This window comes from Mizuhopecten yessoensis, unplaced genomic scaffold (genome assembly GCF_002113885.1).
Source record: "Mizuhopecten yessoensis strain PY_sf001 unplaced genomic scaffold, ASM211388v2 scaffold7251, whole genome shotgun sequence".
Taxonomy (NCBI): domain Eukaryota; kingdom Metazoa; phylum Mollusca; class Bivalvia; order Pectinida; family Pectinidae; genus Mizuhopecten; species Mizuhopecten yessoensis.
The window spans coordinates 637,368-660,490 of NW_018406955.1; the positions used below are offsets into that span (position 1 = coordinate 637,368).

Here is a 23,123-nt window from a genome sequence, read left to right on the forward strand (position 1 = left end):
ATGATATGAAGTGGTGTCTCCGTTAAAAGAATGTTGATTCGACAATTTTTCCAAAAGTAAATGCCCTTTGTTCATTTCAGTATTTGATTTTTTTGTCCGCAGATTTTCTCCTACATTTTTTATAGCATGTACGCTAACCACTCTTAGAATGATGCATATCTTATTTCAATGTAAGAAAGTATATAACACTATATGGCAATTGACGGTCGTAAATTGTTCCGTCCCGCGGTACTCTATTGACGAAGGGAGCTTAACCACTGTACCACCAGTCATGATATTTATTATTAATTTTCTGAAACATTACTGGGAATAATTCTGTTGTTCAAACAAAAAAGAATGAATTGAACCAATCTAGTTGTAATTTAGTTCATGATTATTGAGTCATCAAAAAACATAACTAATGGAAAGCACTGAAGGTTATTCCCATAATTTGTGTGGCATTATCTAGCCTAACTCTGGTTAACAGAACCAGCTAGCATTGACATTTAAGGTCATAGGAGTGTATTGCCAAGTGGAAATAGGAAGTACATCCCTAGTTGAAAACCCAATGTAGGGAGACAGTATCACAATTTCCGCATATTCTAATGTTTAATTTTAAACTGATGAATATTGTATGTTGTTTATTGACAGAACAGTGTGTTCTTTCAATATCAAAGTATTTCAAAGCAATCCAGGCATTAATTCAGTTGTTTTTTAATCAATGAGTCACATGTGTCCATTTTTCTGTACTTCAGGAAACCGGCTACCTATTTCACTACTGTGGAGTTTTTCAAGAACGATAACTCTTACATGCTATTACTATGTGTATATGGTTTTATAAAAAATGTCAATTTTTAATTGTTTATAGATAATTAATTAATTTTTTTTGTGGCAGAAAATTTCCTTTACTTTTCAAAGCAATATAACTACAAAATTTGAAGAAATTCTACTGAGAAATGGCAACACAATCCTATTACCTTAAAATGAGGTTTGTGTTATCTGAAAGGGTGACACCACTCACAATTCTTTAGAAAATTACTTCTATATTATAAGTTTTGCACTAATGTTTTCATAGGGTTTTAAGACCATTGTCTACACTTTTGGATTAATAATAAACTGGAGCACTTTATAAATATATGTCAAAATATTTTGATTGAATAAAAAATACCCCTGAAGACACATTTAAACTCTTCCAATTCAAAGGTTGGAATAGTTCATTATGAAATTTCAGGAGTGGATGAGTTAATAAAATGAAATGAGTGACTTGGTGAATTAAACAAAATAAGACGGACATTTTGGTTAATGGACTAAAGCATTTTTAAAAGTTGGAAATACATGTTAACAAGAGACTTTATCATAGCTATTTCTTACCAATAAGAATGATGAAAACAATTGTAAAATCATAGGTAGGGCCTACATATATACTTGAGTACCATTTATTTGGATGCATTCTTGGAAAATCCATGAATGCTTTCCTTGTTGAATCTGATAATTTGAATGGGAGAATTTGTTCATCAAACTAGGTACACATTTAACAAAATATGAAAATATGAAGGTAAAGATCCTTTTGGAAAAGCGCCTTGTAAATAGCTGTAAAGTAGCCTAGATTTATCTGTGGTATATTATTTCTTTAGGACTTAAGTAGTTTATGTTACTCAATATATTGACACTGTACAGCTCCCTTTTGATGTCACGGATCAGAATGTTGAACTAGGCCGATGATGAACCTGATGAAGAACTAACGGTCCTGTAATTAATTAGTGTTGTGGGATATTGACCACACAAAAAGTGAGAAGGGTAGTGATAGATTTGATGATTTATGAACCTGATATGTGTCCTGTCCAGGTGATTAATGGCGGTTATATCAACGTAATCCATTGATTAAATCTAGCATTCTACAGACACATTACTCAATGTTTGGTGAAGTAATGAAAGTATTGGCTTTGGAGCAGAGTTTGAATTAGATGAGCAAGGTCTGTGGTGAATGAACAAATGTACCTTGCCATACATATATATACCAATGAAAACTAAGTTTCAAGCTTAGGTTGCAAATAGACAGTACACACATTAAAAATTAAGAAAACATCAAAGGTTTATTTATCATGGGATTTATTCTTATATTTTCAAAACAATTGAAATGGTTCTCTTCACCTATAGAACACTGTGAAAAGTTATCGCATAATTCAAAATATTAAAAGTTGCAGTAGAAGAAGAAAAATTGAAAATTTTGTTTCTTACACTTTTTCTTATAATTGTGCATGTTCTGTGGTGTGTGGTGTTTTTTTCTGATGTTGTTAATACTTATACCCAACTTCTTTTTATACAGTTTAGAACTGACACTAGACCATGTGTAGTATCCTGATCACTGAGCTATGAGACTATAGACCGTTCGACTAAGACTAACAGACTACTGACACTAGACTGAGATCCATGTTGAGACTAACAGACTACTGACACTAGACTGAGATCCATGTTAAGACTATAGACCATGTGTTTTAGACTAACAGACTACTGACACTAGACTGAAATCCATGTTGAGACTATAGACCATGTGTTTAAGACTAACAGACTACTGACACTAGACTGAAATCCATGTTGAGACTATAGACCATGTGTTTTAGACTAACTGACTACTGACACAAGACTGAGATCCATGATAAGACAATAGACCATGTGTTTTAGACTAACAGACTACTGACACAAGACTGAGATCCATGTTTAGACTATAGACATACATTTTTTTATCATTGTGTTTTAGACTAACAGACTACTGACACTAGACTGAGATCCATGTTAAGACTATAGACCATGTGTTTTAGACTGTTATGTACACAGACTTCCATTTGTAGCAGTAGGTTACTGCACTGACTTGATCATTGTTCACAGACTACAGAAGCTGGCGGGGAGTATGCTGTACAATCTCCTTTCAGGTCTCCAAATTGATTGTGTTTTGTAAATTCAGCCGGGCCTTTAGTTTCCTAGAGTACTAGTGTTTGTAGAAACAGCAAGGCATCCTTTCATTAATACATACATTTTTTTATCATGTTCTTTACTTTAGATTTGATAGAATTTATACAAAATGAAGTAGTGAGATTTTGGTGACCCTATGACCTTGTAGTCTTTGTGGTGTAGTATCCAGTGTGATATTGATTCAGAGTTGGCAGAGATATGTGTTGTGGTTGGTGCGGTATGTGCGAGGTACATGTGTTGTAATTATAATGGCTCCTTACACACACGATCACCCTCACCAATCCAAGATAATTGTGGCATTACCCTTGACCAGTCATCCCTAGTCAACAAAAACACATTATGCAAATGTTATGTACATGGGTTGGTAAAACAGAAACCTGTTTATCTGCACAAGTGGGTTGGGCAGCATGCAACCTCTGCTAGTTTTTAACTATGCCGTGCAACTGCTGGAATTTTGAACTCAAAATGTAATTTGAAATGCAAATTCGGAATAAGTCCTTTTCATAGGAATGCAAGAAAAATCAATATGATATTCTGACAGAGATGTGCACGGGGAAGAGGATGCATAGAAATAGTGGCATTGGAAGGGCACTTTGGTTCTCAGCAAACCTGAACTGACTGGTAACGACAGCTAGAGGTCATCCAGGTCCATCTGCAGGGCTCAAAAGGTCAAACTTATAACAAAACAGCGACCTCATGATCATAGTTAGATATATTTTGTCTCTCGCTACTTCATCGTTCAGATTGAATGTATAATTAGCTAGTCTTTGTATCTTAATTTTCCTTTTAACTAAGTAATGCAGTATTTGACCTAACAAGAGTGCATATATTATTACTCATTTTTCCTTGAAGAAAATACTTTGTACCATTCTGAAAGATTGCAATATAGGTCACTGTATCAGCAGATCATGTTCATGACAACTTTCTTTTCATTATCTTAACTGATTAATGACAGCAAGTTGTTAGATAAAGTCATGCAACCGACAATTTCTGATTTTTTTTTCAATCTGAAAAAAGTGTTGTCATATGACGTAATGCAATAGCACCTTCACCTTCCACAAAGAGAAATGGGGCTTGATTCCCCAATCAGGCATGAACAGATATGAAGGTTACCTGCAGCCTAACCATGTTAGTTTTCTCTGGCTGTTCAGGTCTAGGTTTCTCCCCACACTTACAACTAGAGTCATAAATTTCAGTTTATTGCAAAACTTTTATTTGGGTCTCTTTTTTTTAAATTATTATTCAGAAGAAGACCTGTTGTAACTGATGAGCATAGAGATAACAGAATGCCTCAGCTCATCATGTGTAGTATATAACTGGTAATTATATATAATTATTCACTAATGAATAATAACTAGGTTATTGAACAAAATACTTGTTCATGATATGCATTTTGTGTTTAGCCATTAAATTAGACTTGGACACTGTCCAGACATGGTTCTGGTCAACTGTCATATAGAACACTAACCACCAGCTGCTGGCATTGATTTTTCTGGTAAATATAGTGGGATTAATAATTGACCTAGAGTCTGAGGGTTACCTGTAGTATGGACTAGAAGTGATAAACAATCTGACAGCGGTTTGCAGCTATAGACAGTACCTCAAAATAAACATGGACCAGAGAGTGTGACTAGACTACCTCAAAATAAACATGGACCAGAGAGTCTGGTGACTAGACAGTACCTCAAAACAAACATGGACCAAAGAGTCTGGTATCTAGACAGTACCTCAAAATAAACCCTTACTGGCCTGTGATCGTGACTAGACAGTACCTCAAAATACTGACCAGAGAGTGTGACTAGACAGTACCTCAAAATAAACCCTGTCTGGCCTGTGATTGTGATTAGACAGTACCTGCAAGTACTGACCAGAGAGTGTGACTAGACAGTACATCAAAACACTGACCAGAGAGTGTGACTAGACAGTACCTCAAAATAAACCCTTACTGGCCTGTGATTGTGACTAGACAGTACCTCAAAAAACTGACCAGTGAGTGTGACTAGACAGTACCTCAAAACACTGACCAGAAAGTGTGACTAGACAGTACCTCAAAACACTGACCAGAGAGTGTGACTAGACAGTACCTCAAAACATTGACCAGAGAGTGTGACTAGACAGTATCTCATAACACTGACCAGAGAGTGTGACTAGACAGTACCTCAAAACACTGACCAGAGAGTGTGACTAGATAGTACCTCAAAATAAACCCTTACTGGCCTGTGATTGTGACTAGACAGTACCTCAAAATACTGAACACAGAGTGTGACTAGACAGTACCTCAAAACACTGACCACAGAGTGGGACTAAACAGTACCCCAAAATACTGACCAGAGAGTGTGACCAGACAGTACCTCAAAACACTGACCAGAGAGTGTGACTAGACAGTACCTCAAAATATTGACCAGAGAGTGTGACTAAACAGTACCTCAAAACACTGACCACAGAGTGTGATTAGACAGTGCCTCAAAACACTGACCAGATAGTGTGACTAAACAGTACCTCATAACACTGACCACAGAGTGTGACTAGACAGTACCTCAAAACACTGACCAGAGAGTGTGACTAGACAATACCTCAAAACACTAACCAGAGTGTGTGACTAGACAGTACCTCAAAACACTGACCTGAGAGTGTGACTAGACAGTACCTCAAAACACTGACCAGAGAGTGTGGCTAGACAGTACCTCAAAACATTGACCAGAGAGTGTGATTAGACAGTACCTCATAACACTGACCACAGAGTGTGATTAGACAGTACCTCAAAACAGTCACTTACCAGATAGTTTGTACCTGAAAGTGGCCAAAACAATAGGCGCTATAGCTTTTTAATTAGACTGGCCACCGTCTCTAGAATATTAAATAATTAAGAAAAAAAATATAACTCTAATAATTTTGATCACTTGGATGTCTGATTCTAAGTTCTAAACTAGGGGGAGATAAGCTAGTAGTAAAATGCAGCTGAGAAATTCTTCATAAATACTTGGGGGCTGGTGGCCAGTTTACTTTTTAATCAGCTGCTGACCTTCCTCTGCCACAACCTCTAGATCTATGGTCAGTTGTCTAACCTTGTAATGGTGATGATGGGTGTTAGGTGAATCCTAATAAACATCTGCTCACACTATTGATTGGTACCTGGTTACTCACCTGTCAACACACTCCAATAGACAGGTACCTGTGATTTACAGGTACTTATTAGTAAAGGTAAATCAGCAATTGGAGTCAGTTATTTTCTCACTCGTATATCATACCAGGTAAATTTAGTCAGCTGTATTTGTTGATTGAAAGTATTACTGGCATATTTTCATGTAGATATATGTGTTTAGTTATATTAAGATGGTAATTGCCCTTAAGCCTCAACCATGCTTGACTGTATATTTGGATTTGTTCTGTGCTAAAGTGCTTTTAACCCCAGTATACCAGGAGATGTATACTGGGTTGTTGATGAGGACATTGTCACACTGTAACTAAATACTACTTTATAAGTACAGATCACTACTTTTGTAACATGTACCTGTGCCCGGTATATAGAGGTACCTGTATCAGGTATATAGAGGTAACACAGAGCTCGGTCATGATTGAAACAACTAACCACTATTAAGCTGTGGTAATAATGTTCGTAAACATAAGATGGTAAAAACCACTTACGCTTGTAATTATATTTGGTGAACATGCAGATAATCATAGAATTTTTGTAAAGATCATTTGTATTTGACTGGGCTGGTATATAACATGTACAGTGGTTTAAACTATCATGAGAAACATCTTGACCAGGACTTGTTTTTAAGTTGAACTTCGTAATTACTAGTCAATGAATGAATCAATGTTTTATTTCCGTGTCTTGCATTATAATTAACAAAGGGTTAATCATAAATATTTTATTCATTTAAACATATTATTGAACTGATACACAGTCATTATCAACACTACAGCAGGTAAAATCATGTCAAAAATGCATTACAAATATGCACAAATCATACTGATATTAAAAGAGAACGGTGGTGCTTAAGCGCATTGCAAATACAGTTTTAGCAAGGAAATATTTTGACTTTCTCTGTAGATTGCATTATATAGAATTATGGTAAAATAGATAAGGTAGTATAAAATATTATAGATTGGGAAGTAAATAATGAACTTGTTTGTGAAACATTATTTAAAAGAAACACTGTCTGTATTCTAGTGGGATGTTCTGAGGATGATGACAAGTCTCAACCTTCAGTAGTATTCCTAAGTATCAGTCAGTGTTCTCCCCAGGCCGTTTTAGCGTGACGGTACCGTTACGCATGAATTTTGAGCTGTTACGCATCACCGTTTTACCGTTACACATGCATTTGACCATACTCATTGAGAGGTATTTACGACTGGAACATTAAGTTCTCACATATTGATAACCTCTTCGCCCCTTTCTAATTAGACTCACCCTCATTAGACTAGCTTTTATTGTTCCCTACGATCGACACCCTCATCAACGAACTCTGCCCTGCGGGAGGATTTACAGTACCTGTGGGGATGTGAACTAGCTATAGCCTACCTATACTATAGGTGTGAAACATGAACAATAGACCACAATGGCCAGTTTGTAAGTTCGTCTAATTATAATTAATGATGTCTGTTAATTATCAAGGCTTCAATCTACGTTTTAATTTTCATAGGTGACCGACAATATACAGTCGGCATTTGGCATTTGAAACACGGATGAGGGGCGTTTATCATTTTTAGCACATGGTTTTCCCAGTTTAATTGACAATTATTTTTACTGGATAATTGCAATAACTCATTTTGATAACTATGTGTCTATATATAAATTAAGTTTATATTAAGTACAGCATTGTTGTGAGAAAAAACAGATTTTTTTTGTTTGCTGAATGATAACAGGTATCTAGGTCCTGTTAATTTCATAACTAAGGTGTGGGTTTTTTTAAATTAAATTATAAAACTAAATCATTGATTTAAAAATTAATTAAATATTTGTCCAAATAAATACCTTTGGTTGGAAATGTTTTTATAATTTATTTATTCTCAGACATATTCTTGGGGAAAATGCTGAAGTGTTTGCTAAAATTATCCATTTTCTTGAGTCAAACTATTTTATTTGTAGTTGTTAAAACAATAATGATAAAGAAAAAGAACAGGGCAAGAAAATGAGCAATAATATAGTGCAATGTCAGGATTATTAAGTAATGCTGTTTATTAATAATTAAATACACCAACTATTACTTTTATTTTGAGTTTCCATTCTAATACCGGTGTCGCGCATGATAGATGGGTTGCGACGCGGTAATGGTTGAAAGCGCCGCGCTGTGATGGAAGGGTTCAAGAATACAATAGCGAGCATCAAAAAATGTCTAGTGAGAACACTGTCAGTCCGTGCCTGAATTTGGTCAGCGTACTAATAATCTATGGGAACCATTCATAGTTTTGTTATCAATCTGTAGTTGTGACCAAACTAAATAGATATGGGATAATATTGTGACAGTATTTTGAAATATGATATTGACGTTTGTCAAGAAAGAAAACAACCCAATACAGGTAAATGTTTTTTACAGCTTATCTCTTTCAAATCACATGTTTGTTATACCTGTTCAGTCTTTAAAAATCTTATATCAGCTGTATAATTTTTTTTAATATTATGAATATATAAACAATATACATATATCCTTTTTCCAGAGTTTGTAGGCTCACTGCAAACACTGTGTTATTGATCTGTGTTCATTGTTCAGCGATGTATGGTCACTGTATATACACTGATAACCATATATTTGGAATTAGCTTAAGTGGGTTGTTCATTCTGCATACTTATTGCAGAGATTCCTTAAATACTGGGCAACCAACAGGACCAAGTAAACATTATTATGACACCAGTACAAAATTGGACAATATTAAATTAATAACATATTGGTTACTATTATATATACTACATGATCAGTCTTATTTATGAATTGTACACAGTTAGTCATGGAGTCACATGTGTTCTGAATTTAGACGAACCATAATTAGAATTAAATGAAGATAAACCTATTATTGTTGTGACATTTTAAATGGCCAGTTGCATTTAATCTCCTCTCAAAAAGAGAGATTTTTTTCAGATTAGTTTTCATATCATATAATGTTGATGCATGATATGCTATTCGGGAAGTTAACATAGAAAATGAGACAATCATACAGAGCTAAGAATTTCTAGAAAAAGTAATTCTTATAAAAACCCTTTTTCGATGTGTCATCTTTAATTTTCTGGCCGAGCAGTTATATTGACACCAACAGAGATGGGAAGTGACTATAAATAGATGTAAGATGTGGACACAATCCAATACAAGTAACATTTGGTGATGACAAAGAGATTCCTGCTGTATTACATGTAGTCCTGGTATAAACTGTGGGGACAGGACCATCAACAGATGGTCCTACATATCACACAATCTCTTGTAGCATTTCAGCAAGGATTGGAAGTAAACAATTTGTTATCATTCTGAAGTGGTAGTACAGGCATTCAGATACTTGCTTATTCTAACAGCAGAAGGATGATTAAACTCAAATAGATATGCTTGTAGGTAACCTGAGTTGATGGTTTGTTCAAATAGACAACCTTGACCCAGTTATATATAGTAACAGGCCATGTTATAATCTTCAGGCGACTTATTTCAATGAGTAGTTTTTAAGTTCATTTACACAACAAAGTTTACATCTTTTTAGCCAAAAAAAACACATTATTTTTTCTGGTGAAGTTTAACATTCAACTAACACTTTAATTCAATGACAAATGTCACCTTTCTCATAGACTAATCATAATGTGAAAATTTCCATGTTGAGATGACATTAAAATTCTTCAAAATGTCCACAGCTCATAATAATAGTGAAAAATTGTAGTTCAGCTATTACTTCTTGAGGCTATATATATAAAACCATGTACATGTATCTTGCTCTATGTCCAAACCTTTTGAGTTTAGACTGCCAGTATTACATCGCTGTCAATGATAAATAAAACCTATACAACTGTCTGATTTAATTAACATCGGTAAGTAAACTGTGTGTATTACCATATGAGGATGTTACACTCATTCAGTCATTAAACGCAATGTATGCCAATATGTAATAGGGGCCATTCAATAATATTGTAATTTATACAGTCAGGGGTAGTCGGAGGACTATTGCCAGCACGTAAAGGTACATCTGTGCTAAGCGTTGGGGAGGATTTTTATATCAGAGGCAGTATCACAGATTCTACCATGTATGGCGTCCTGGTGTCTGTCCAGATGTTGGATGGCTCTGTTCCTTGATTTGTGATTTGCGAAGCAGGTGATAGTGATCGTCTTTATGTTTACACGAGATGAGTTGGTCACCATACATATCTGTAATATATCACACTTATTGTGACTCTGTTCATCTCTAACAATAACTTGTGTTGTTACAGTATTGCCTGTCTAAAAATATTTAATCCAAACCATCAACTGGGTCCCAGTATATATAATTACTTGTAAATCTGTGTGATCAGATAACTTGTATAAACTAGTTCTTGTCATCTCTCTCCCAATAATAGATATATGTGTAGATTAAACCTGTGCAATTAAATAACCTGTATAAACTCAACCTTTCACCCCATCCCACTATATAAGACATTTGTGTACTGTGCAGTCTCTGTCCCTCTGTATAGATTTATGATTAGATTAAACCTATATAATGCCAAAATCTTTGGTCTTATCACCTTAACATGTATTGTATTGTATGCAAACACATCTGTTTTATTCCAGGAGATATATTCATGCTGTTAAGAAAAAATCTTTCTTTTTCAAATTTATATCCGTATTGTATGTTTAATTAATTATGAGGTAAAACACTGTCACACCCCAACTATTTGCAGATACTACAGTATATAGTAGGCCTATATATTTACCATTATATTACTTCCTTATATAATCTAGTGCAATTGTTTTCATATTTATTTGGTGCTGAATTGTTTCACCTTGCACAATCAGCATAATTTAATACCTCCTAAATAATATGAAATACGAAAAAAAATTATGGCTTTATGAAAATCAGCAAGAAGTATGAATAATTGGAAATGTACGTTATTTGTGAGAGCGTTCAGAGTTTTTAAGACATGTAGAGTTAGAGGTTGTTTGTGACAGAACCAAACCATTTGGCATTTCACGGTTCTGGTGGAATGACATTCTCAGGACCATAATGTATTTCCTGGAACAAAAGAAGCAGAGAAGCCACCATGTAACTCATCCATCACGGGTCTAAATGGCACAGCCAGCTTCAGTGTGTGTGGTATTGGCTGACCTTTCTATATCTCCTCCACATAGCTGACAATGTTGGCGAGAGAAAAACAAGATCCCAGCAAGAGGCAATTAGACCCTGTAAATTGTGACTTATTTCAAAATCAATGGGCCCTTTGTATACCAAATAAAGGGTAGAGGAGAGAAGTTTGGATGGAGACAGTTTTAATTGCCTTTTCTTAGTTTCAGTTGACCTTTGATATTTTCATCAGTTTGAAACGAGTAAAAGGTCAACATTTGTGCCTTCTACTTCGTCATCCTGTATGTATTTCTCATTGTGAAGGAGTTATTTCCAACTCTATTATAATTAGTGTTCATTTAGATAGGTGATATAATTCAGTTTCTTTAAAGATTGAACATAAATTAATTGAGAAATGTATGGTTACCCTTTCCATCACAATACGTTATATTCAATTATAGATTGAAAAATGTTTTTTGTTCCATTGCCTTTTCATTGGAGGATGGGGCATATAAAATGTGTTGTTACCCATCTCCGTCCCATCCCATTACATCATATTTCATTGTCATGACTCATTTCTTAACAGATTTTCAAGGTCGAGAGAATACCTTAGATGGGTTCGTATTTCAGTGTCCCAAGGTCAATGCCAAGGTCATTGTTGCCATCATCAGATGGTCACAGGGCTGTTCAAATCGCCCTTTTTTCTGTGGTCTCTCTGTCTGTTATCTGTTGTCCATTCTTAATCAACTGATTTTGCTATTTTCCCAAAGAACGGGATGGTCTGATCTTTCTCAAATTTAATATGAAGGTTCGATTTGGTCCTTATTTTTGCATGCTTCATTTGGAGACCTAATTTGAAAAACAAGATGGCGCCCAGACAGCCATGTTGAATTTTGACAGATTAAGTTTTGTTATTGCTACTCTCCAGAAGTACTTGACAGACTGTTCTCAATTTGAATATTTAGGTTCCTCTTAATCCTTAGTGGTGCTTGTTAAGTTTAATATGTAGTTCATCTTAATCCTTAGTTGTGCTTGTTAAGTTTCAAGACTGATTAATAGAAACGAAAAAGACACAAGGTGAACAGCTAGAATGACTTACTAAAGTTTGTAATAGCTATTTCTCAGAAAGTCTTTCTCAAATTCTATAAGGTAGGGTGTTCTTCTTGTTGGTTTAAGTTCATTATTTCATTTAGAGCTTCCACCAGCATGATCAGGAGAAAAGTTTGACTCCAAGAAATAAGGAAAATCTGTTGTTACACATTACTTACTGGTATATATATATATATATATATATATATATATATATGACAATAACTTATTCACCCCTGAAGACACAATTTAACTCTTCCTATTCAAAGGTTGGAATAGTTCATCATGAAATTTCAGGGGTGAATGAGTTAATTAAATACAGTAGGTCAAGCAACAACCTCAGTGTGGACATTGTCAAACACATCAGATTGAAGTCACATTTGACTTACCATAAAAAAGATATTTAAGTGGTTTTTATATTATAAAACTTTTCATGTATGAGAGTTATTTGTTATCATGATTCCCTAGATTCAAGTTTCATGTTTGCAACTGATGTAAAATAGATGGTATCAGTCATTTTGTTACCCGCAATTGAGCATTGCCATTTAACGTGATATTTATGAAATGACTCATGTTGATTAACTTGGTAAGCTAGTTGGAAAAATTATACTTTATATTAAAATATCCACTTGATATCCTTTTCTTCACATTACACTGAGTATCAAAACAAGTGAATTTCACTCTAGTGGAGCTATGGCTTCTGTTTCATAAATCATCAACTAAAGCGTTTCTTCTTGGACATTACAAAACATGATCATGCTAAACTGTCCCTATTCTGTGACATCACAAGACATACAAATCTTTACACTGTTTCTACTAAATGATATATTCTCCAAACTATTGATCAGAATTCAAGTAAATTGTAGTGTAACATAGCTTGCTTTAAGCTCAGGGGGATCAAGTGATATACAAATACAGGAGCTGAAAGGAGGGGGATCAAGTGATATACAAATACAGGAGCTGAAAGGAGGGGGATCAAGTGATATACAAATACAGGAGCTGAAAGGAGGGGGATCAAGTGATATACAAATACAGGAGCTGAAAGGAGGGGGATCAAGTGATATACAAATACAGGAGCTGAAAGGAGGGGGATCAAGTGATATACAAATACAGGAGCTGAAAGGAGGGGGATCAAGTGATATACAAATACAGGAGCTGAAAGGAGGGGGATCAAGTGATATACAAATACAGGAGCTGAAAGGAGGGGGATCAAGTGATAGACAAATACAGTAGTTGAAAGGAGGGGGATCAAGGGATGGAACTGGATGATTTATCCGACATCTTGACCCAAACAACTAGGCAAGGTTTTATGCCAAATTGTTGTAGTATTCTTAGCACATGAAAAGTTCTACAAATAGTCAACATTCCTGAGTGCTTATCTTTTCGAGATTTTGCACAGATTTCAACATCATTTCCAAAATATCCAGGGAGGGATTCATTTTGTAGAGTTTCAGGTGTTTTCAGTTCTGTCTTGGTATACCCTGCATGGTTAAACATTTTGAAGCTGAGAGTTACTTTTTCCATCGATCATGATCTGGAGTTTATTGTACTTTGGCTTGCTTACCAAAAAAGGGTCTGGCTCCATGCTGATAGTAGCATCATATAGGACATTTGTGTTATACCAGCTGAAGATTGTAGTCCAAGGTTTTAATTAACTTATTATATGTACCTAAGGAGACTATTGATTGGATACCTTTACAGGCAAGCTTGGCTTTCAAACACTGCCAAAATCATACTATATATTCTTTAAAAGAAGGGGGCATTTTCAGAAAAGCTGAAACTGCATGGATTCAGGAATATTAAAGTGTCTTAATGTACCTTGTTGCAAAAAAAGTTGGAACTTACTTATACTGTGTCAACGGCAGTCTTCCCAAATATCTTGTCTTAATGTACCCTGTTGCAGAAAAAGTTGGAACTTATTTATACTGTGTCAAAGGCAGTCTTCCCAAATATCTCAAGTCTGCAGAATTTTCTGTTTGCTACTGTAACTAGTGTTTGAGCATAACAATATACATATTGTTTATATAGGTGTTTGAGTATGATTATGCATGAGTATGATTACTATTTATACAGTGGAACCCACTTATTATGATATCGGTTAATATCATATATCAGTTATTATGATATTTTCCCCATGAACCATTTTTTACCTTCTTTCACTAAGCAAAAAATAATTGTTTCTTATGATTTGGTCAAAGGTGGGACCCCGCTTATGATATTTTTTTCTACTGTAAATGGATTTTGTAAGGTAAAAACTCAGGTAATTTGTCCATGTGAAACACCTGGACAATTAAACGACAGGTCCGGCTAACTGTACATCGGCCGAGGTGATCACCTGTCCACTCCAGGTTAATTTTTCACACCTCACTTCACCCAGTCAGCGGAAAACAATAGATGGACCATCGCTTGCTGGTCATACATGTTAGTCTTAACAAAACATGTGGTGCAGTTAATTGCTATCTAAAATACACTGTAGGACTGTTTATCAAATTAAAATGATTAGGCCTGGGCCTACCGACATTTTCTAACACAAATTCTGATAAGAAAACGAGCATGCCTTTCACAAATATTCACGGTTACCTTGACACGTCATGTGAGAAAATCATGCTGATTTCATTGAAAATATTACTTCAGAAGGAAGATGTGTGTTTTTAATCACTTAAGCAATAGTTTCTCTATTGCATTAGAAGTTGATTTCCCTGTGCATCTGTTGAAAGAGTGTCCAAATCGGGACATACTGCCCTGACAGCATGGTGCCGGAAATTGATCCAAAATAAACAACTGACGACGGCTGCTTTATTTACAATTTACGTTAAAAACAACATTTGGTTATTGTTAAAAAGGGATTTTTTTTGTTTTAATTGTTATTGTTTCTTTGCAAGTTGATTTCACCACAGCACTTCTGGTTGCAAAATAGGTTAATCATGCTTTCATCCTATTGACTGTAACATTACTATATCCTTAGCTAGGATATAGTACAAAGATAGTTCTTTGGAATATACTTGAAGTAATTTGAAAGTGAAAGTAGAATTTACATACTGATCATTACGACGGCAAAACAAAATCTTCTCTCGAATTTTTACAACACGCTGATATATTAAAATAACAATTAACAAATTATTTCAATTATTACTTTATCAGTTTGTATTTATATTTTTCCATGTTTCCACATCAATCTATGTCTGATTAATATAGGGTATTCCTGTTAAGACAACATAAAAACGATCGAAAACAGCTTGATCGGTTATTAATATGATATATCGGTTATTATGATATATTTCTCTGGCAAATAGAATATCATAATAAGCAGGTTCCACTGTAGTAACAACTGGTGTTTGAGTATGACTACTATATAAAGTAACAACTGGTGTTTGAGTATGACTACTATATAAAGTAACAACTGGTGTTTGAGTATGACTACTATATAAAGTAACAACTGGTGTTTGAGTATGACTACTATATAAAGTAACAACTGGTGTTTGAGTATGACTACTATATAAAGTAACAACTGGTGTTTGAGTATGACTACTATATAAAGTAACAACTGGTGTTTGAGTATGACTACTATATAAAATAACAACTGGTGTTTTGAGAATGATTATATAGTAACTTTGTATGAGTATGATTGCCATGCTTTGATGTGTTGTTTGTTGGTGAAAGTGGGATTTTCAAAGTATACCCTTACAAATTAATATTGATTTTTCTTTCACAGTTAGGCAAAGGGGAGCTTTCTAGAATGAAGCAGAATGGGTTGACGTACATCCCACGACTCCATTGTTTTACATGAGAATGTGGTGACATTGTAACAGAAGTTCAGCTTTTACATCAAAAGTTGATTTCAGTACTAGATTCAGTATGATAATTAGCTTGTTATGGCTTTACCTAAAATTGCATTATATAACTCAGCTTTTTACATGGGCTGGCTTAAAGATATTATCAGTTAACTTTTATGTAAGTGTAAGTCTATGACAGTTGACTTACATTGTATTGCTAAACTGTTACACAGTATATAACTAATAATACATGGTATATGGCTCAACTTCTGCTGTAGAGTTGTATCATGTAACTGAAATTAGCTAACCTTTACATGTTTGTTGACTAAGTACTGTATGGCTCAACCTTTACTGGAGATTATGTTTCAACTGGAATTGGGCTATTTTCTAGGGCTGTTTACTCATATCTCATCAAAAGTATTTTTCTGTGTCCAAACTATTATCAATCATTTGTTTGTCAAAATATGTTTTGTGTAATTGTGATTTTTGGTAAATTTTGCACAAACATTTGGAAGGGAAAACATACTGTTGACCTGAAATTGGACCGAAACTACAGCCAGTAGATAAATTTTGTATGACGGTTTCTTATTTGGTACACCAGGGAGAGCTGCTACTCGTTCCAGCTTTGTGATATTGATGGCCAGAACAGTTTTTATTGGGAGACCGACCTAAAGTGGTGCTGTTTTGGTGTTTTCCCTATTTTAGGATTTGTTCCTCTAATGTTGGAGAGAGAAAGAATAATGAACTTGGATAACCATGATTTGAATGGTACAGATTTTATAAAAATCATAAATTTCCAGCATGTTTGAAGATCATGAAAAGGTCGTGGCAATGTTCATTCAGATCACTGAAGCTAGGAAATGAAGATTATTTCTTTCCGTGACCCTCTGTGGTGAAAACATTTTCACTCAATTATCATCTTCTTTTTGTCTCTCATATACAAGATACACATTTCAAAAAGAATTAAAAAAAATAGAACAGACCCATTGGCTAATATGGCCACATCTTCTGTTTAGTTCTTTAAGATTCCATTGTAAAATCTATGAAACTTTACTCTTATTTTGATCTCTTATGACATGTCTTTTGCATATACAGAGTACAGTTGAGTCCTGTTCATGAAATTATTTTGATAACAATTAGTCCCAATTAGCCCTATGCTGGTCACTATAAGGGGTAGATATATGTTGTAATTGAAAATTACAAGTTTTCACTGTATCAGGCTCCATTATCTGCTGGTCATGAAAAGGCTAGAAAGTAAAATTATGATAAATAAACATTTGTGGAAAGTATCAATGATATATATTAGGATTCCAGTGGATGTGGTGGAATTCCGACACCTTTGGGCAAGCAATAATTCACCACTAAACCTCTAATATGTTACATCATTGTAGCTTTCAACAAATATAATTCTATAGAATTTGCACTTGTTAATAATTTACTACTGACAGCTCATACAAATAAATCCAGATCTTATTGAGAAGAAATAAATGATACCAAATCAGTGTGATTATCTCATGGTCTGTTTGATTTCAGCGGTTGATCATTCGCCTGAGTGCATTTGTTTTCATGGCTTGATAGACAGGCATCAATACTATGGAGTGTACCTTGTATTTGAATTAAACATTGGCTACAGTGTTCCGGTGTTGTTTTACGCTGAGGCTGCATTGTTTCACGGTGTTTGCACATGTAGATCCATTGTGTAGCACTCCAGTGTGGACATTGATTTTAGATGTGATGTTGTGTAAGGTGACTGAACGACACACAATTATTGATGCTTTCTAAGGGATAGGTGGTAATTACTGCTAGCTGATCACACACCTTTACAGCCACACAGGTAAACTGAACCATATCACACTTCACCATGGAACATACTCTTCAGCTCCTTCCTTAGACTACTGACATATTGTATAGATGTAGACTTAATCATATTACTTGAATGAACACAATATTGATTTGAAAGTAAAGCAAGTTTTCTTTTAAGAATGTTGCCCGCCCCCCCCCCCAACCCTCTCCCCCAATGTTGATACAGGAGGATACTTGACCCCTAACCCACTACCCCAATGTTGATACAGGATCATACTTGCCCCCCTAACCCTGTCCCCCAATGTTGATACAGGATCATACTTGCCCCCCTAACCTTCTCCCTCAATGTTGATACAGGATCATACTTGCCCCCCTAAATCTCTACCCCAATGTTGATACAGGATCATACTTGCCCCCTAACCCTCTCCCCCAATCTTGATACAGGAGGATACTTGCTGTATACTGTTCCAAAACAATATTTCATGCCACCTACCCTAAATGGCATAGATATAGAGATTATATCAAAAGCATTATTCCTGAGTGCTTCATCTCTCTTGTCTTCATCCCTAGCTCGGTAAGATCACTATCCAGCTGGGATAAGACCCGAGTCTGTTGGAATAGTTTTTGCCAGATCTTCATGTTAGGTTAACAGTGTTTTTATTGCACATAAACACTTGACCATGAATTCAGTACGAGGACTCAATTCATGAGGTTATTAGTCATCAATGTTATTCAAGTTGTATTTAAAGTTGTAAACAAAGATTTGATTGAACAGTCAACATCCATAACATCAAATGCCACATGTGAAGATATTACTGAAATAATATTATGACATTAAAATGTGAATATGTTGCTGCTGTATCTGACTTTGAAATGTAAATATGATGTTGCCTTTGTCTGCTATTGAAATGTGAATATGTTGCTGTTGTGTCTGCTATTGAAATGTGAATATGTTGCTGCTGTATCGGACTTTGAAATGTAAATATGTTGCTGCTGTGACTGTTATTGAAATGTGAATATGTTTCTGTTGTAACTGTTATTGAAATGTGAATATGTTGCTGATGTGTCTGCTATTGAAATGTGAATATGTTTCTGCTGTGTCTTGCATTGAAATGTGAATATGTTGCTGTTGTGTCTGCTATTGAAATGTGAATATGTTGCTGATGTGTCTTGCATTGAAATGTGAATATGTTGCTGATGTGACTTGCATTGAAATGTGAATATGTTGCAGTTGTAACTGTTATTGAAATGTGAATATGTTGCTGTTGTAACTGTTATTGAAATGTGAATATGTTGCTGATGTGTCTGCTATTGAAATGTGAATATGTTTCTGCTGTGTCTTGCATTGAAATGTGAATATGTTGCTGCTGTGACTGCTATTAAAATGTGAATATGTTGCTGATGTGTCTTGCATTGAAATGTGAATATGTTGCTGTTGTGACTGTTATTGAAATGTGAATATGTTGCTAACTTGTATGATATAGAAATGTAAAGATGTCACTGATACGATCGAAATGACTTAGAATTGTGAAGGGAATATTGTTATGCAGCTGTGAGCTAAATACTGGCGAGCAATACACCAGATTACTGTCACTTATTGTGTATTTTATAACACATGTGACACTGTTATCCAGAGTATGTCATGTGACCCTTGACCTGGCTTCTGAGGCAGGCAAGGAAATGTAGGGTGCTGACAGCTCACAGTGGCTGGACAAAGATGGATTGATGCAGAGGCGAGGCAATTTGAATCATTGCTTTGAAATTTTAAAATCAATACATTGATCCTGAGAGAGGCAGGATGAATGTCGAGGTTTTCATTTGCACAATAATATAGCAGGTCTTGCCTGTTTCTGACAGTGTACAAAATAGAAATTACAACGATGAAAATTGATGTACAAAAATGTACCACACTGTAGAGATGTTAACTAGTGCTCAAACTATTATGTCTCCAACTTGTAAAATTAGTTGGAAACTATTTTGAAATCAAAAGTGGTGTTTGTGTTGTTTAATCAGCAGACTGGCCCTGCTTCCTTAGCCAAGTACAGAGATACAGTCCCAAAAGTGTTTAACTTTGAATAATGTCTTTGGATCATTTTACTTTTGTACAAATCACAATGCACAAAATATCACACAATCAGTGTATATTGCCCAAATGGAAAATACTTTCATGAAGGTAAATATTTGTTTTATTTGCATTTGCGCAACCACAATGTATGTAATACAAAATAATGTTTAGATAATTAAATTCATGTAATCTATGTTGAGTTTGATGCTAAAAGAAGTCTACCTCTCATGTACCTTTACTGTATTAGACAGTGAAATGCATATTCAAACTTTCAGTATTTTATTAACCTCTGTCGCATATGTATCCCCCAGGTTGTACTTCTGCATTTATGGAAAACATTTGTAAGCAACCGAGTTTCATAGCATCATAAATATAATGTTAAAAAATATGCTTTTTAATCATCATTTTAATATTCAAAGTAACAAAGAAATAACTGTTTTATCTGATTGGTTCCTTTTTTTTCTTTTCTTTTTTTTTTATCAATTAAAATGGTTATAACAAATGGTGTAACAGCAATTTTTGGAACACTGTAATGTTTTCTATCAGAAACCAATTAATACAATGCATATAATGCCAAATTGCAAAGTGTTGTATACGCTTATGTTAATCATGTCTGCTACTTCAAAATTAATATAGTAAATGTAGAAATAGATACTAAATGCCTAGAGAGTATTTGTCCTTGACCTTTGATCGCAGATTAGGACGACCAGGTGTGGACATCCATTGTAGTCAGGATAGAGAAATAGCCATTACACAGATACTCTTCCTCGTCAATGAGGTAAGTCTCCAGGTGTTACCGTACACAACAAGGTCGGGTGGTGCACCCTGACAGCCGGGGTTTGACTCCCCAATCAAATGTGAAAACGTATTAGGTCATCTGCCTCGCTATGTCAGATTTCTCGAAGTACTGCCTTTTTCTTCCATCTGGGCCAACAAAAGGATGAATATTAATTGAAATAACTTGTTTCATAATCGTTGTAAAATATATAAAGCTTATATATATCATATCATACACCTAAGTTCACATGTAAATCAGAATGTGATACAGATATGACATATTTACCACAAGGTCATACTGGTGGACGTTCACATACAAACTACATACAAACTATATCATTCAGGTATGAGATAAATACCAAAATATAGGGTGTGATATCAAAGCAGAATATAGACTTAACACAACACTTAAAAATTGTTCAACATGTACTCTGTTTTCTGAAAATAGAAGTAATGAAAAAGAACTAAATGTAAATTGCATGTCAACTTTCTTTTGTGACAATAAAATTTTCAAACATTTCTTCGATATTTTTACATTATTTTGATAAATCTTTATATATTTGATAGCTTAAATGAAGAGGTTGATGACAATATAAGTATGCACATTTAACTAAAAAACTAAAGAATCAATAATGACCTGACTTGATTGTTCTTGTTATGCCTATGTTTACAGGGTGCACTTGTTACAGTATGCAATGATGATAGTCTGCACTTGTGGAATTTTCGCCAGAAGCGGCCAGAAGTTGTGCACACCCTTAAGTTTCAAAGAGAAAGGTGAGTAGACCACAACCACCCACCCCACCCCTTCCTTTTCATTGGGTCATCCAGAAATGGATTCATATAGTCTACCTAGTTGTATAAACTTACACAGTGTATAATTTAGACACACACCATGAAGATTTTACCTTCACACAGAGCCTAAGCCCAGCTTACCAAAGACTTGTGGTCATACAGCTCCTGGTAGACTCTATGACACAATCAGGTCTTGATCAGGGGTTATAGTATGAAGCCACATATTTCAAATGTAGGACATTAGTGTATCTTGTTGAAAGCTTGAGTTCGGCTCCTGGTATGAAGTGTTAGGCTTTAAACTGTGCGGAACGGATATAGATCCAGGGAGAAGATAGTTTATGGGAGAAGTGTTGGTCAGGATAGCTTATATGGTGTGTTAATATACCACGTAGTGAAATCATTAGTCCTAAGATGAAAAGCAAAGTGTATCGATATTTTCCATTTCTTTTTATACCTGATTACCCACAATCAAGTGAATTAGCCCAAGGGTTTATTGTACTCCCGTCTACACCACACTTACATGTATCCTACTCAACCTACATAATCTATTATCGATCTTATAATATTCATATTTGAATTAGAAAGTCAAGATGATGTAAAATGGGAAAGGTCAGAGGTTAAACAGGACAGCTCCGATTGTCTTCCTGGTGCATCACAGGTTTCTTTTTTCTTTTTTTAAGAATATTGATGATTTTTGACGACACACGTATTGATGTTAAAAGAGCTAAGAAATCTACTGTATAAGTACGAATCAATGAGCTTTAGACTGGTTGATCGAGTCACAGGATAAAATATATATGTACAGAAATAAATATCCAGAAATCCTTGTGTTGTACCTAGGTACCCATTCCTTGTGGTCAGTGGAATCTATGTTGTTTCATTGGTTTAATCATGACAGGAAAGAGGCATGAAACTGCAAGGATATATTATATAGACTATGACAGACTTCCAGCAGAAAATATAAGTCCAAATTCTCTGTCAGTAGGGTCATAAGTAGTCCAAAAACAACATCCAAGTTTTCACACCTGCAAAAGATTTATTCACCTTTAAATACCTGGGGATTTCTGATCTCACCCAATCATTTCTAAATTACTGTGAATTTCAGTCAGTATATGAAATGTATAATGTAGTAAACACCCATATCTTTGTACATAGATAATATAGATTTCATAGATGTATAAATAGGATACTCACACAGGAATGAATGACTATTTATACTGCGTTGTTGGTCGTGTGTGCAGTGATGCGTGTCATCTGAAATGTCAGTGTTTGCAGCAGCTTGAGCAGTGTGCTGTAAGTGATTAATCAGAGCCCCTTACACCCACCAGTCTATCCAGACCTCTCCCACTTACAGGGTTACTGATGACCATACTGCACGCAATCCATGCTCCAGAAGCCAACCATTAGATACATAGTATAGTCGATGAGACAGATGCTCCAAAACTCAAGTATCAGTTAGACAAGAGAGTTACAGGCTCTAAGTATAAGCTAGACAAGAGAGTTACAGGCTCCAAGTATCAGCTAGACAAGAGAGTTACAGGCTCTAAGTATAAGCTAGACAAGAGAGTTACAGGCTCCAAGTATCAGCTAGACAAGAGAGTTACAGGCTCTAAGTATAAGCTAGACAAGAGAGTTACAGGCTC

At 35.1% G+C, this 23,123-nt stretch overlaps 1 protein-coding gene across 1 annotated transcript in view; it reads left to right on the top strand.

Annotated features, from left to right (window-relative positions):
* Positions 1-23,123, top strand: part of LOC110453285 (syntaxin-binding protein 5-like) — a 139,498-nt gene that overhangs the window by 7,813 nt on the left and 108,562 nt on the right. Inside the window, exons 3-4 of the mRNA XM_021502172.1 lie at positions 20,608-20,689; positions 21,362-21,462. Of these exons, the coding sequence (XP_021357847.1) occupies positions 20,608-20,689; positions 21,362-21,462 (183 nt within the window). The remainder of the gene's footprint in view (positions 1-20,607; positions 20,690-21,361; positions 21,463-23,123) is intronic.